The sequence below is a fragment of the Momordica charantia genome, assembly GCF_013281855.1.
Source record: "Momordica charantia cultivar OHB3-1 chromosome 6 unlocalized genomic scaffold, Mcharantia_2.0 BLBB01000006.1, whole genome shotgun sequence".
Classification (NCBI taxonomy): domain Eukaryota; kingdom Viridiplantae; phylum Streptophyta; class Magnoliopsida; order Cucurbitales; family Cucurbitaceae; genus Momordica; species Momordica charantia.
The window spans coordinates 13249923-13265200 of NW_028275164.1; the positions used below are offsets into that span (position 1 = coordinate 13249923).

At 41.1% G+C, this 15278-nt stretch overlaps 1 protein-coding gene across 1 annotated transcript; it reads right to left on the reverse strand.

Annotated features, from left to right (window-relative positions):
- Positions 1-3520: 3520 nt before the first annotated feature.
- On the reverse strand, positions 3521-3874 carry LOC148210711 (uncharacterized). The gene has a single exon (XM_088125159.1). The coding sequence runs from the start codon at positions 3872-3874 to the stop codon at positions 3521-3523; it is 354 nt and encodes a 117-aa protein (XP_087981285.1).
- Between the last annotated feature and the right edge of the window lie 11404 nt (positions 3875-15278).

Sequence of the window (15278 nt, forward strand, 5' to 3'; positions counted from 1 at the left end):
TCTAAATCCTAATTTTTTGGGAAAACATGTTGAGCAATGAATGGAAAGCAAAAACACTACTTCTTAGCAATCCTTTTTAGAAATAAAAGGCTAACTATCCATAACCGGGCTAGAGACGGGAATTTAGAAAGACATATTGAAGAAAATACAGCAAGTAAAATGGTTGAAATTGGAATGCATGTGTGAAAAACAAAAGTTAACTAACGGAGAGTTTTTCTCGGGATTGAGAGCTTCGCCCTTCTCTTTCAAACAAGGGGGAGTGTCACATGCTCTTTCCTCCAAAAACACAACTCTCTTAACTAAAAATAAAGTAAAGGCAAAGGGAAGATAAGCAAAGTGCTGAATTTTTATATATTTGAATAAGTAGAAAATAACTAAGTACAAATGGAAACAAAACAAAGCTCAATAAAGGAATGTAAAGTGCTCGGGATTTAAAAACTAAAAGCAACTAATGAAAGCAACTCAAAAGTACTTAGAAAGCAACAAAGAAACACTAAAAATGATCAAGAGAAGGAAGCAAGGCTTGATGACTTTGGTGGAGAAGCTGCTGGAATTTATAGCTGTGCGGAATTGGTTAGGTAGGTCCTAAAACGATGGTGAATCATCCATTTCCAACATCTTTGATTGACTAAATCGTGCTCAAACTGATAGTGGAACACTTCTTCTACACGTATGCATCGGTTGGAACGACCAAAACGCATTGGAAGACGCATTTCATTAATGGCAAAGTTGGAAGAAAACCAGTTTTTCTGCAGGCACGCAGGCGCCTGGCGCCTCCCATGATGTTTTTCCGTCTTTTTGCTTCTTTTGATTAATTTGCTCTCCCAAATGGTCCTAAAATGTCATAAATACAATATAAGCCAACCACAAACCATCATATATGAATTTTGCATGAATTAGAACTCAAACGACCGAGAAAAAGTCCGAAACAAAGTTAAAACATAGTAAAAACAGCATCTAAAACCTTCTTTTTACGCATGTAAACAAGCGTAATCACCCCCCCCCCCCCGAGTCTGTAGACTTAGAGGTTTGACTTTTTGCTTAGGTTTCAAAACATTGCACCTCAAACTTGTAAGTTTAGTGAAGGGATGTGAATTCCGGAGCGGAAGCGGATTTTTGTTGCTGATTTTTGGGATACAAAATCGAACAATCCTTTGGAACAAGAGGGAGAGATTGATAGAGTTCTTTGATTGAGAGAAAACGGTTGGGTGTTCTTCTTCAATGTTCTGAAACAGAAGCAGTGACGTGGGGCAACTCCCCACGTCACACTAACCTCCCACTCCCCTGTAATTTTGCAGGCGAGTTTAATATTATTAACATTAATAATATTAATAATATATATATATATATTTATATATAAATAATTAATATATAAATAATATATATATAGATAATAATTAAAATATAAAAATTAATTTATTAATTAATCATATTAATTAATAAATAATTATTAATTATTAATCCAATTAATAATTAATATATATATATATATATAAATCAAATAAATAATTAACACTTAATTATTTATCACAAAAATAGAATCATATTCTATAACATTTCTCTTGTATAACCTATAGTTCTAATGTACATCTTATGCACATTATTTTTAACCTATAGTTTTAATATGAATCTTATTCATATTAATTTTATTTGAATCTCATTCAAATAATTTCTCTCATAATATATAGTTTTAATTTATAATTAACTATATATTATAATGTATCAATATACATATAATCCCTTAAGTAATTTGAACAATTCAAATTCTTCCAAAAACTTGATCCTCGTTTTACCCGTTATGAGCTAGCAAGGGGACCTAATTGACCTATAGATCCGAAGCTCCAACGATGCAAGATTAATCGGTCAAACTCATTGACTGAGTTAATCTAGATTCTTTAACTACGGGTCATTCCACTAAAGACCTGCAGTTGTACTCTTCTCACTGCAGAATATTTTCGTGTCCATGGATATACGACCATTAGTGACGAGTTAATCCTTCACGAGTGTTCGTAACTCAAGTTGGGTCAAATTACTGTTTTACCCCTAAGTTACATCTTACTCCTTAAACACCACTGCTCCTCTAATGAACAACCCGGTTATGGTCCAACCAATAACCGGAAGTCCCTCTCGGCCAATGAGAGGGTGGAGCCCCTTGTTCAAGTCCCGGAGTCAGCATTTAAGGGAACACTCATCTACTCCCCTAAAGTCGGGGAGGAGTGAATTCCATCTTGTGAAGTTATGTTCCCAACTCTCCACTCGGTCTCACCCATATAGATCAAATGACGAGTCCTCATGGGCAGGGGTCCATAACTCACTCAGGATTGAGAATGAGTTGCCTAGTCATCCTAAGAAATAGCAACCTATTAGTTAACGGTGTTACATCTAAAGATTGCCTATTTCGTGGTCCGGTCTTATACAAACTCATTGTATAGGATACCCCCACTCGCATGTCTCCACACGAACTACCTGGATCGAGTCGTCTGTAACCTTTACAGAGTGGGCCGTATCCATAGTGTTGTCAGGATAAGGTACCTAGCCTTATCCATATACTATAGACCCTTTAGGTTATTCACGAGACATTATCCATTCATATATCAGGGGTATATCAAATATATACCCCGTATATCGACTATATACCCAGTATATGTACTGTCCTGATTACATCAAAAATAACCTTGGATGTTTAGTTTATTGGATTTTGGACAATGCAAAGCTATGATTCAACAACAAAATTTATTGAATAAAACTTTATTAAATAGACATTTGTTTTTACAAAATACAAACTACGAGTTTAGGGCAACACACCCAACATTTAGAATGTTTGACTTTCTGTTCCAAGTTTCCATTCATCGCACCTCGAACTGGTAAGTTTGGAAGGTTTTGTTTTTTAGGATACATTTATTTGTACATTAGTACGGATACTTTTATTTGTACATTAGTACTCCACCTTACAGAGAGGTACCTGACCCCCATTTAATTTCACATTGAGCTCGTAGTCTGTAGCAAAGATGCAATTAAAGAACATGGGATCCTTTAAGGTTATTCCTTGAAAATTTTTACAAGTCCAAACAATTTTGAACTTTTTTGACATTTCAAGGATAGTAGCACTTTAGCTGTTCTGTGTTCCACGGATGTAGGAGTAGTTTTCCTTCGAGTTCGGCCAACATATATCTTCCCTTGACTTCGAATGGTCCTTCCCAACTCGGCTCCAATGTCTCGACGTGCTTCTCTACTTTTCGGAGGAATAGATGTCCGACCTGGAAACTCTGAGGTCGGACTCTGGAGTTGTAATGCCTGGCCATTCGATTTCGATACTCAGCTAAGCGCAATTGAGTCGCTTCTCTTTTTTCATCAAGAAGGTTGAGGTTAAGAAGCAGCTCTTCCTCGTTCCTTGATTACTCATAATATATTCGACTCTTTCAGTGGGCATGCCGATCTCCACTAGCACCATGGCCTCGGAACCAAAGGCCATGGAAAAGGGGGTCTCGCCCGTAAACTCGCGTGAAGTAGTTCGATAGGACTAGAGGACTTCAGGTAGCTCATCGGCCCACTTGCCTTTTTGTGCATCCAACCTCAGCTTAAGACCGCGCTTAATAATTTTGTTAATGGCCTCCACCTGCCCGTTGGCTTTGGGGTGAGCCGAGGACGAGCTGAGATGACAGATTCTGAGCTTCCTGCAAAAGTCCTTGAACTTTGCATTATAGAATTGTTTGCCATTGTCTGTCACAACGATATTGGTTATGCCAAAATGGCAGACAATATCTGTCCAAATGAAGGATGGGACATTTGCTTCCGTGATAGTAGAAAGTGCCTCGACCTCGACCCATTTAGTGAAATAATCCACGGCAATGACTGCAAACTTCGTCTGTCCCATGCCTAATAGAAATGGTCTGATAAGATCAACCCCCCACTAGGCAAAAGGCCAAGGGGCGGAGATCGGGGTGAGCAACTCGGAATGCTAGTGGATGATGTTTGCGAAACACTGGCAATTGTCGCACCTTTTCATAAACTATTTTGCATCTTGATCTATCGTAGGCCAATAATAACCTTGTCAGACTACCTTGACCGATAAGGACCTGGCCCCGGAATGGTTGCCACATACACCATCGTGTATTTCTCTTAAAACATAATTCCCATCTTCTTTAGAAATGCACTTGAGAATAGGCAGAGAAAACCACCTTCGGTACATAGATCCGTCTCGAAGCACGTACTGAGCTACTCTGCGAGACATCTTTTTCACTTACTTTGGGTCCGCTGGCACGTTGCTTGTCAGAAATTCTCTAATCGGATCCATGAATGACGGAGGTTGGGAATCAATTTCCATCATGTCTAGCTCTAAGATGGAAGAAGTATCTAATATTTCCACTAGGACCGATCTCGCAAGGTCGGTCACATAAGCGGACGCCAATTTGGCTAAGGCGTCAGCATTTGAATTCTCGGATCTCGAATCTTGAAATCTGATTAATTTCGGAAGTTTGGAACTAGGCGATGTGCGACCTGACCTTGCCTAAATACTTCTCCATCGTTGAGTCCTTTGTCTGATATTTCTCATTTATTTTGTTTACAATCAGCTAAGAATCGCTGAAAATTTTGATATTGCTAGCTCCCAATTCTTTAGCCATGCGCAATCTGGCCAAGAGGGATTTGTACTCGGTCTCATTGTTTGAGGTACGGAAGTTAAAGCGAAGGGTATAATCGAAGCGCATGCCATCTGGTGCGAGTAGGAGCACACCTGCGCCACATCCTCTTTCATTAGAAGACCTATCCACATACATGGTCCATGACAAGTCGAATTTGGAGGTTTGGGTCAACGATGGCGTGAGTTCGGCTATGAAATAAGCTACGGCTTGCCCCTTCAGACTTGTTCGAGGTTCGAATTGAATGTCATACTCACTAAGCTCTACCGCACATTTCATCAGTCGGCCAAATGTCTCTGGCTTGTGGAAGACTTACTTCAATGGTAGGTTCATGAGCACGGTCACGGTGTGGGCTTGGAAGTAGGAGCCTTCATGCTGAGGTGACTAAGACGGGGACCTATTTCTCCATTTGAGGATACCTGGTCTCAGCCTCGGTCATAGCTTTACTTGTGTAGTAAACCGAACTCTGGCGCACTCCCTCGCGAGCTAACTACATTATCTGACACGGCCAAGTACAAATGTAATTTGTCTACTGGAATGGGTTTTGCGAGCAATGGCGCCGAGCAAAGGTAGTTCTTGAGTTGTTCAAAAGCTTCTTTGCACTTAGACGTCTATTCAAACGGCCCTTTCTTTCTTAATACTTGGAAAAAGGGGAGGCACTTATCAGTAGACCTGGAAACAAATCTGTTCAAAGCGGCAATTCTCTCGTTCAGGCACTGCAACTGTTTGAGAGTCTTGGGTGCTTGCATCTTGAGCACAACCTTTATCTTTTCTGGGTTGGCTTCTATTCCTCGATTGTTCACCATAAAACCAAGGAACTTCTCAGATGAAACTCCAAAGGAACACTTAGCCAGATTGAGCTTCATCCGGTCCTTATGAAGGACCTTGAATGTTTCGGTCAGGTCGGCCAGGTACGACCGGGACTGCTTGCTCTTTATAACATGTCATCCACGTATATGTCCATATTATGTCCGATCTGGTTGGCGAACATTTTGTTCACCATCCTTTGATAAATTGCACCTGCATTATTTAGGCCAAATCGCATGACCTTATAGCAAAAAAGCCTTGATCAGTTATAAAGGAGGTGTGGACTTGGTCCGACTCGTGCATTTTGATTTGATTGTATCCGGAGTATGCGTCCATGAAGTTGAGAAGCTTTCCGATCCTTGAATGTGGGAAACAATCTTTTAGGCATGCCTTGTTAAGTTTGGGGAAGTCTACACACATCCTCCACTTTCCGTTGGACTTTTTAACTAAAACAACATTAGAGAGCCACTCGGGATATAAAATTCTCTTATGTATTTAGCTTTTAGCAACTTATTAACTTCCTCAACAATTACAACGCTCCTCTCTTTATTTACAAGTCTTGTTTTTTGCTTAACAGGTCGGAATGATGGGTCAATGTTGAGGCGATGCACCATTATCTTCGGATCAATGTCGGGCATGACTTCGTGGGACCATGCGAACACGTCCGTGTTTGACCCGAGGAAGGAGATGAGCTCTTCCCTATCAGTGGCCCTCAGCTTGGTGCCTATGTTCACTTGCTTCTCAGGGCTGAGCAAGGGGATAAGCTCCAGCTCCTCAGTGAGTGCAGCCATTTCACGTCGGGTTCTCTTGATCTGTTCGTCCTCGGAAGGCAGGACAATTTGCTTGGGTAGAGTTGCCTCTTCTTCTAAGGCACAAACTACCGATCCTTTGAGGGCGGAGGTATAGCACTCTCTAGAAGTCTTTTGCTCTCCTCGGATCATCCCAACCCTATTGAAAGTTGAATACTTCATGACTTGAGGAAGGGTTGATGGAATGACCCGAAGTGAATGATTATCGGCCGTCCGAAGATGGCGTTGTATTATGATCTGCCATCTATCACCACAAACTCAGCCATCTGAGTGACTTGGGTGTCGCCTTGGCCGATTGTGATGGGAAGGTCAATGCATCCTTCAGGGACTCCTCTACGAATCCAACTAAGGGTGTTTGACACTTCTTAAGTTGTGCCCTGGTCCATCATAACGCTAGATAAGTAGTAAGGGATAGGATGTTTGCTGAGGCGCCACCATTCACCCACCATTCTGACTTGCTCGTGGTCGATCAGAGGTGAAATTACCAGGGTGTCGTTGTGGGGTAGGTGTGCTCCTTCTAGATCGAAGTTCGAGAAGGATATAGGGCATGTCGGCTTCTACTCTTGAATGACGCAAACTTTGCGTCTGGCTTCTATGGCGAGCTCCTTTCTTTTGTTTCTGGATTGGCCCACACTTGGTCCTCCGAAAATGTTGTTGATGACCGCAGGTCGGTCATCCCTCTAAGGCGGCGTCTTTTAACGCTTCATCTCATCTTTCTTTTCCATTGAGCTCGGTCCCAGTTTACCGACATATTTGTTGAACTAGCCATCTTGAATTAAGTCTTCAATCTAGCACTTCAAATCCCAACAACTTGAGGTATCGTGGTCGTGGTCGTGATGGAAACGACAATACTTGTCCTTGTTGTTCTTTTCAGGATCTCCTGTGAGCTTCTCAAGGCGCTTGAAGAGTTTCTCCAGCCCTGTCTCTTCAATGTTAGTAAGGATCTTCGAGATGGGGATGGTTGTTGGGGTGTATCTTTCGTAAGGTCCTCTTCGGCTAGAGTCTGAATCTGATCTTCTATAATCATGTCGGCCCTGAGAGGGTTGAGAAGACGATCCTTTGTCCTTAGACTTAGAATCAGACTTCCCCTTGTCCTGATAGTTGGGATTCTTCTAGTCGGACTTCTTTTCTGTCCAACCCAGCTTCGTTCTTGCAGCCCTTACCCGTCAATAACCATTTTGGCCTTCTGTAAGACCTCCACAAAGGTAGACGACATCTCCTCTCCCAACTTGACCATCAAGGTCTCATCGGCTAGGCCGATGAGGAAGTAGTACATGGCCAAGTCGTCTGAGCAGTGCGCGACCTTGAGCTGCTCCTCTTGGAAGCGAGTCACATACTCCCTAAGCATCTCGCCCTCCTTTTATCGAATGGTGGCGAGATGGATGGTTGTCTTTCTATGATAATGCCGATAAGAGAATTGGCTGATAATTCCTTCGTCAGTTGGCTGTAGGTCGAGATCGACCTTGCTGGCAGCTTTCTATACCAGAGTCGAGCATTCCCTGTCAAAGCGATCTGGAATGCTCGACATTTGATAGCGTCAGATGCCGCCTGAAAATCCATGAGGCCCTCGAAGACTTCAACATAGTTCTTCGGGTTCTTAGATCCATCATAGGGCTTCACAGTGAGCGTTTTGAACTTAGGAGGAATATGTGCCTCCAAAATGTCCAAAGTGAATGGCGATTCGTCTATCTTGCCATCATCGAACGAGTTTTCTTTTTTCTCACACATCGCTTTAAGGGCTTCGACTTATGCGTCAAACTTATTTTTCATCAGATCGAACCCTTCCCTTGTAATCACCCCTTCTGGCGTCAAGGGGTTGTATCAAGATTGAGCTTTGAAGTTTGAGTTTTTCTGTAAGTACGAAGGAGAGACATCCGCGCCTACTAGGGCGGAATTCTTCTTATTCTTTTCAGCGAGGACCTTTCTTAGATCATCCTCTTGACAGCTGTGATCAACTCCTCCATTATCAGCGACGCGGCATAATCATCAAGAGGAAGAGGTCGACCTTGATCATCACAGTCATAATGCAAGTCATCAGCTCTGCCTTGGATCTTGGATTGGGACCCAGTTCGGGTCTCCCGCACTAGTTCATTATAAGTCTCTTCCATGGTGCGCAATTGGTTGTGCATGTCATCAAGCTCTCGCTGAAGAGTAGTAAGAGTATCGGGATATGCGGCTGGTACAATCCTTCGTGTGGTTTTCTTCAAGACTCCACCAAGACCACGATTCGTCTTGGCAGGACTCGGATGAGTAGAAAGTAAGGTCGGATTCGCATTGCAAGCCGACCTCCGAGTTGGATGAACTTCTTGACCTCCTCAGACCTAGTCCTCTACCACCTTAGCATCAACCTCGCGCTGGAGGCTGTTATTGCCATTCAGACCTCGTCGGTCGGCTTAGTTAGCGGAGTTAGCTGGTTGGACCATCTTGGACTGGTTTGTGGTTGGGGTGACTTAATTTGTCCTCCCTACAGACGGTGCCAAATGTTTATGAAAAGAATCACACAACGTCAAACCTTGGTCAAGCTCGAACTCGGTCCAAGCTCCGACTTAGAATACAGAGGGAAGACCTACACAAGAGGGCAAAATCTCCGACGCTCAAGTCAGTAAATAGCTCGGACTCAATATTAAGCTCGAGGTGAAATTCTATACCTGATGGTGAAATAAGGCCCCCTATTTATAGGTTTAGGTCCCGACAAGGGTTGTGACAAGTGGTTACCTTGGTCGAAGTTGAGGTTGGACTTGTTGGGTTTAGCATATCAAACCTAGACGGTTTATCTTTAAACATTGACGGTTTGATAAAAATAATGTCGAAGTTACCCACCTCGGAAGGTTCCGAGGTGGAGCTGCACAAAGGCTTAACTGGGGAATGCTCCCTTCAACGAATCTCTGTCCTCCACGTGGCACTCTGATTTCCTTCTCCCGAACAACTTTGTTGTACGATCGCCAATGGAATGAAAGTAATTAATGTTTACACTAATTTCAAGGTATTGATATTTTGATTGAATTCTTCAATTGTTCATTTTACCGTACAGTTCATTTTATTAAGCTTAAGAGTAAATTGGAATGTGTATTAAATATTATCAATGAAGTAAGGTCTATATATAGATCATCAGTACATAAGGTAGTTACACAATTTGAATATAACAAACTACCAAACTATTACAAATAGATTAGCAAACCTAATATTCCCCTTAAGTTGGAGCATTAGGATTAAGAATGCAACTTGGATAATAGAAGTGAGAAAACAAACAAAGGAAGGGCCTTTGTGAATAAATCAGCGAGTTGTAAGGTGGAACAGATAACAATTTAATGAAACCATCACTAATTTTTTCATGAACAAAGTGATAATCAATCTCAATGTGCTTTGTCCGCACATGAAAAACAGGATTAGAAGAAATATGAATAACCGCCTGGTTGTCAAAAAATTGAAGAGCAGCCTGAGTAAAGGAACCTTTCAAAGGCAAAAGATAAGACAACCAAATAATCTCATTAGTAATCACAACAAGAGCCCGATATTCGACTTCAGCAGAAGAGTGAGAAACAATAGACTGTTTCTTAGCTTTCCAAGAGATCAAGGAGTCACCCAAAAATATACAGAAACCAGTTGTGGACTTTCGAGAATCCACACAAGATTTAGAAAAGGCAGCAACTGAAGAGACGACGAACACTGAAGAAAAAATTCATTTGTCTGGGCTGTTCTTAATGTTACGAAGGAGATGATGTGCAGCTGCCAAATGAGGTTGTCGAGGAGAAGCAACATACTGGCTTAATTTGTGGACTGTGAAAACAATATTAGGACGTGAAATAGTGAGGTAAAATAGTCGTCCAATAAGTCTCCAATAAGAAGTTGAATCTACAAGAAGTTCACCTTCAGAAGCATTTAATTTGACAGCAAGGTCAATGGATAGTGAGGTAGTTTTGAGGCTAGGAAACCAGAGTCTTTAAGAAGCTGTAAAGCGTAATTCCTCTAGGACAAGAAAATGCCAGAAGATGAACGGGCTAACTCCAATCGTAGAAAATACTTGGGTTTTCGGTCTGAATAGCCTTTCTCACAGGCCCATTATGAAATGTGGCCCCTCTTCTCAGTTTTATGTTTTGTAAAATTTGCTGCATCACCTTACGTTCCAAATTACTGCCCTACCCCTCCACTTACTTGTGTAATACGAATAGTTACACCAGTTTCTCTCGTTTTTTGTTTTCACTCTCTCTACAATCAGACTGAAAAAAACGCGCGGCTTCCGGTTAGCTCAGAACTATGGACTTACTAAATTCTTAATCGTTTTCGGCATTAATCTGGTGCTCTTGCTTATATCCGACCACAAATTCGATCTATTCCGTCTTCTTCGTCTGAACACAGCGATCTTCACCGTGTATTCCTTCATTTCGAAAAGCCTCTGTTATCTGTTGTTGTCTACTAAAGGTGTGGTTTTTAAATTAATCTGCATTTTCCAAGTCTTAAATCCACTCTAAACATGTTTTTTGTATTCGTTTGGTCAGTTGTTGGATGTAGGGGTTTCATTGGGCCAAAATATGCATGCATTTTGGATTTGATTCGGTTTGCCGTTTCAATTCACATAATCCAGTTAGGTTTTCGGAAATCGTTTTAGTTCTAGTTTTGACTGGACCGTCACTTAGATTTTGACACGCAATCTTATCTGAATTCCTATTGTTTTGATTCACAGAAACGAATGGCTCTGAGCATGTTACGGAGTCACAGAAACGGGAGGAAGAGGGAAAACGAGAGTGACTACGGTTAAATAGAACGTGAGCGAGAGCGATAAGGAAAAGAAATTTAGGGAGAGCGACAGCGATAGGCAAAGGATAGCCCGATCGATAGGGAAGTGGTTACGTGAGCGAGAGCGATATGGAAAAAGATAATGCATACAAGAGCGATAGTGAAAAGATAAAGAGAGCGTTAGGGAAACGATAGCGACAGCGATAGGGAAACACAATAGAGCGACAGTGGTAGGGAAGTGTTGACGTGAGCGAAAGCGATAGGGAAAAGAAATTTAGGGAGAGCGACAACGATAGGGAAAGGATAGCGCGATCGGTAGGGAAGTGTTGACGTGAGCGAGAGCGATATGGAAAAAGATAATGCATGCGAGAGTTATAGGGAAAAGATAAAGGGAGCGTTAGGGAAACGATAGCGACGGCGATAGGCTAAATTTAAGGAGAGAGACAGCGATAGGGAAACACATATAGAGCGACAGCGGTAGGGAAGTGTTGACGTAAGTGAGAGCGATACGGAAAAGATAATGCTTGCGAGAGCGATAGTGAAAAGATAAAGAGAGCGTTAGGTAAACAATATCGACGGCAATAGGGTCAGTTTAAGGAAAGCGACAGCGAAAGGGAAACACATATAGAGCGACAGCGATTGGGAAAGGATAGTGAGAGCGAGAGGGAATAACTGACGAGAGCGATAGAGATATGGAAAAGATAACGATAGCGAGAGCAAGAGCGGCATGAAGGACAGAATCCTTAATTTATATGCTGAGTTTTCATCCATCACCCATATTCTTATGCTTTTTCAATGTACTGTAATGACATCGATTATTCGTTTCCGTCAATGGATATCTGGTTCCGTTTATTGTTTTTCTTCCCCGTAGGTGTTTCATGGATCACTCATTTAAGATTGTTGAGGGGGATAGATTTCCAGGCCAAGCTACAAGCTTGTCTAATCTGAGTAGCGCGAACAAGTGTATTAGGGAGAAATTTAATCCTCAACAATTGGAAATGTTCAGAAAAGGAACAGTATTTTGGTGATTTGTCGACCTTGACATGACGTTCTGCAGTGCATTGTTTCATTATGTTCTACTCAGAGAGGTTTCCGGTGCGCCGGCAGATGGAATGAGCTTTAATATTGGTGGAACCATTGTCAGGTTCTCGAAGGACGAGTTCTTAATTAATGACAGGCCTGTGGCGGCCATCTGGTATCGTTGTTCATAAGAATGTCTCCAAGAGAAGGCTGTGCTCTCGATATTTCAAGGCCGCGAAGGGTGACATATCGCTCATTGATTTCGAACGAATTTACCATGCGACTGTATTCGACAGTGACGACGATGCTGTGAAACTGTCCTTGATATTACACTGAATTCGTCATGATGGACAAGAACAAGCAAAATTCCAACATTAATGCTGAATTCTTTGGTGATGTTTAAGACCTTTACTACTTCAACAACATGGATTAGGGGATAACTATTTGGTCTAGAACACTTAACGGCCTTCAGAGTGCGATGAAAGATAAGGTCTCACTCTACAGGACAAAGTCAGCTGGCACAAGCAGTTTCAAGGTTAAGTACAGTCTGACGGGTTTTCCACCAGCATTCCAAGTATAATATACCTCATTAAGACGATTGTACATTTGTTTCATAAGGAATACGCGTTATGAATAAATCTGACATGATTCATTCTAAACAGGCATGGGTGTACGAGATCATACCAGCTCTTCGCGAGCACGACGTTGATCAGCTGAACGATACAGCAGTGCCTCGCATATTTCGCTACTCGTGTCTCAAAACCGTCACCATATCTTTGCTCGAAAGGATGGTGTTCGCTTCATCTGAGGTTGTGAAATTGATTTTATTCGAACCCTATAGTTCTATCTGATGGATAATATGCATACATACGCAGCGGAAGCGAGCAAGAATCGAAATAACAATCTAGATGCATAATACAACCTAGGATTAAACATGCATGATCAGACATTATGATGCTTAGTGATAAGTAGAGAAAAATACAAACCGTTGTAGCTTTTCAAAAATCTTCAAATAGCTCCAATGAAAGACCCCAAGAGATCTTCCTAGCTATTCTCAAGGCTTGGAATAGAGTGGTGGGACTCTTTTTAGAGAAGGAAAAATTTAGAGAAAAGTGGAGCTAAAAAGAGTTATGTAAGTTTTTTGAAAAAAAAAATCAAAAAGCCAAAGGTTCCAAGACGTTTAATGTTTGAACAAAGGCCTTCTTAAATAAGCAAATTACATGCAACTCTTGCATGTCAAAGTTCACCAAAAGCTTACAACACACATTCCACTTATGCATGCATGGCTAAGTGTCAAAAAATGGATTTTTGAGATTATTTAAATGTTCCACTCAACAAGTTAGTGGAATTTTCCACCAACTTGGTTAAAAACATTATTTTAATCTACTTTAGTCAACCTTTGACTTTCTCTGGTCAAAGTCAACTATTTGACTTTTTCCAAAATCCGATGTTTGATGAAATCCATGCCTCCGATTATGAATCCGCATTCATAATTTTAATATTTAAATCCCATTTAAATATTTTGTCCAAATTTCTCAAATTGATATCATATATCAATTACTTAATCATATCTCATATGATTAACCTAATTCGTACGATTCGAATTATTCCTTCAAATTATTCCAAGTTTATTCCTATATGAGCTAGCCAGGGGACCTTATGGACCTACAGATTATGAGCTCCAACGATCCGAGATTAACCGGTTAAACTCTTTAACCTAGTTAACCAACATTCGTTAACTACCAGATCACTCCACTAAAGCCCGTAGCTGCACTCTCCTCACTGTAGATATATTATGTCCATTTGATATAACCATGATCGGTAAGTCGACCCTTCACAAGTTGTTCGTAATTACAGCTAGGTCAAAATACCGGTTTACCCTTGTAATTACCCCTTGTTCCTTAAGTCCCACTGATCCTCTAATGAACAATGATTTGTAGTCCAACTATCAAATCAAAAATCCTCTCAAACCTTTTGATGAGGGTGGCGCCTATGGTTCAAGACTGGATACAGCCCTTAAGAGAACAACCTTTCTACTATCCTAAAATTGGGTAGAAGTGAATTCCTTCTTGTACCCTATGTCCCTAGCTATCTACCGGGCCTTACCTCTGAAATGAGAGGCTTATTGAGCCAGTGCTGTTGAGCTGCTCTCACCCATGCAGATCTAAGGGTAATCCCGAGTAAACAGAAGTTCATAATTAGCTCAGGATTAAGATCGAGTTACCTAGGCCATCAAAGTCGAGATAGTCAGTTTCTAACAGTAAACGGTGTTATAAAGTAAAAGTGACTATCTCATGGTCCGGTCTTATGCAAACTCTTTGCACGGGACACCCCCACTCGCATGTCTTCACATGAACGAATTAGGATCACATCGTTTGTACTAGCTACAAAATGGGCCGCATCCATAGTGTCCCCAGAATAAGGCGCCCAACCTTATTCCTATACTATAGACCATTTAGACTGTTAACTCAAACTTGATCCATATTTATGTCTCTTACATAGGGTTTGGGTCTCAGGTAACAGTCTAGGATCCTTTATTTTATTGGATTTAGATCTAGTAAGAACATTTTATTGGATCAATAACTACTTATTGATTAAAACCTTCAATAACAACTTTATTGAAAGATAAAAGTATATCTGGCATTTTCAAACTATGAGTTTCAGGACATAAAACCCAACACTATCTATCTCGGATCAAGTATAACCATGTGCGAAATAATTAGGCTTTACTAGCGATGCACTTGTTTTTTTGTTTGCACGTGCAGTTGGTTGTCATCTGGTTTCCCTTGTTTATAAGGGTAAAAAAAAGCTAAATTGGTGTTGTTTTCTAATATTTTACATTCGGAAACCGTGTTTAAAGCTTGGTTTAGTGTCCAAAACCTTTCATTTTAAGTTATGTTAGGTTATACATGCACATAAGAGGTTTTTATATCATTTAGAGTTGACTTTTAACGAAAATTACAAATTTGTGCAGAAATATTCCGAGCTAGGTGCCTGGCGCCTTCCCCAATCCCGAGAATGCCCTTAATGTAAAACCCACGTTTTGGTGTGATTTGAAGTCTCCCCAAGCTTTACCACGTGTCTTCCATGCATTGAAGATTGCCAATTCAACAACAAACTAATTTAAAGGTGTTTGAAATGGATGACTCTCCACAAAGCTCTCAACCTCCTAACCATCTTGAAGTCCCTATAAATTTAGCAGCTCATTCTCTTCATTCATCATCCTCGAAGTGATCATTTCAGCTTTAGACATTCCCTCTCAGCTTATTTA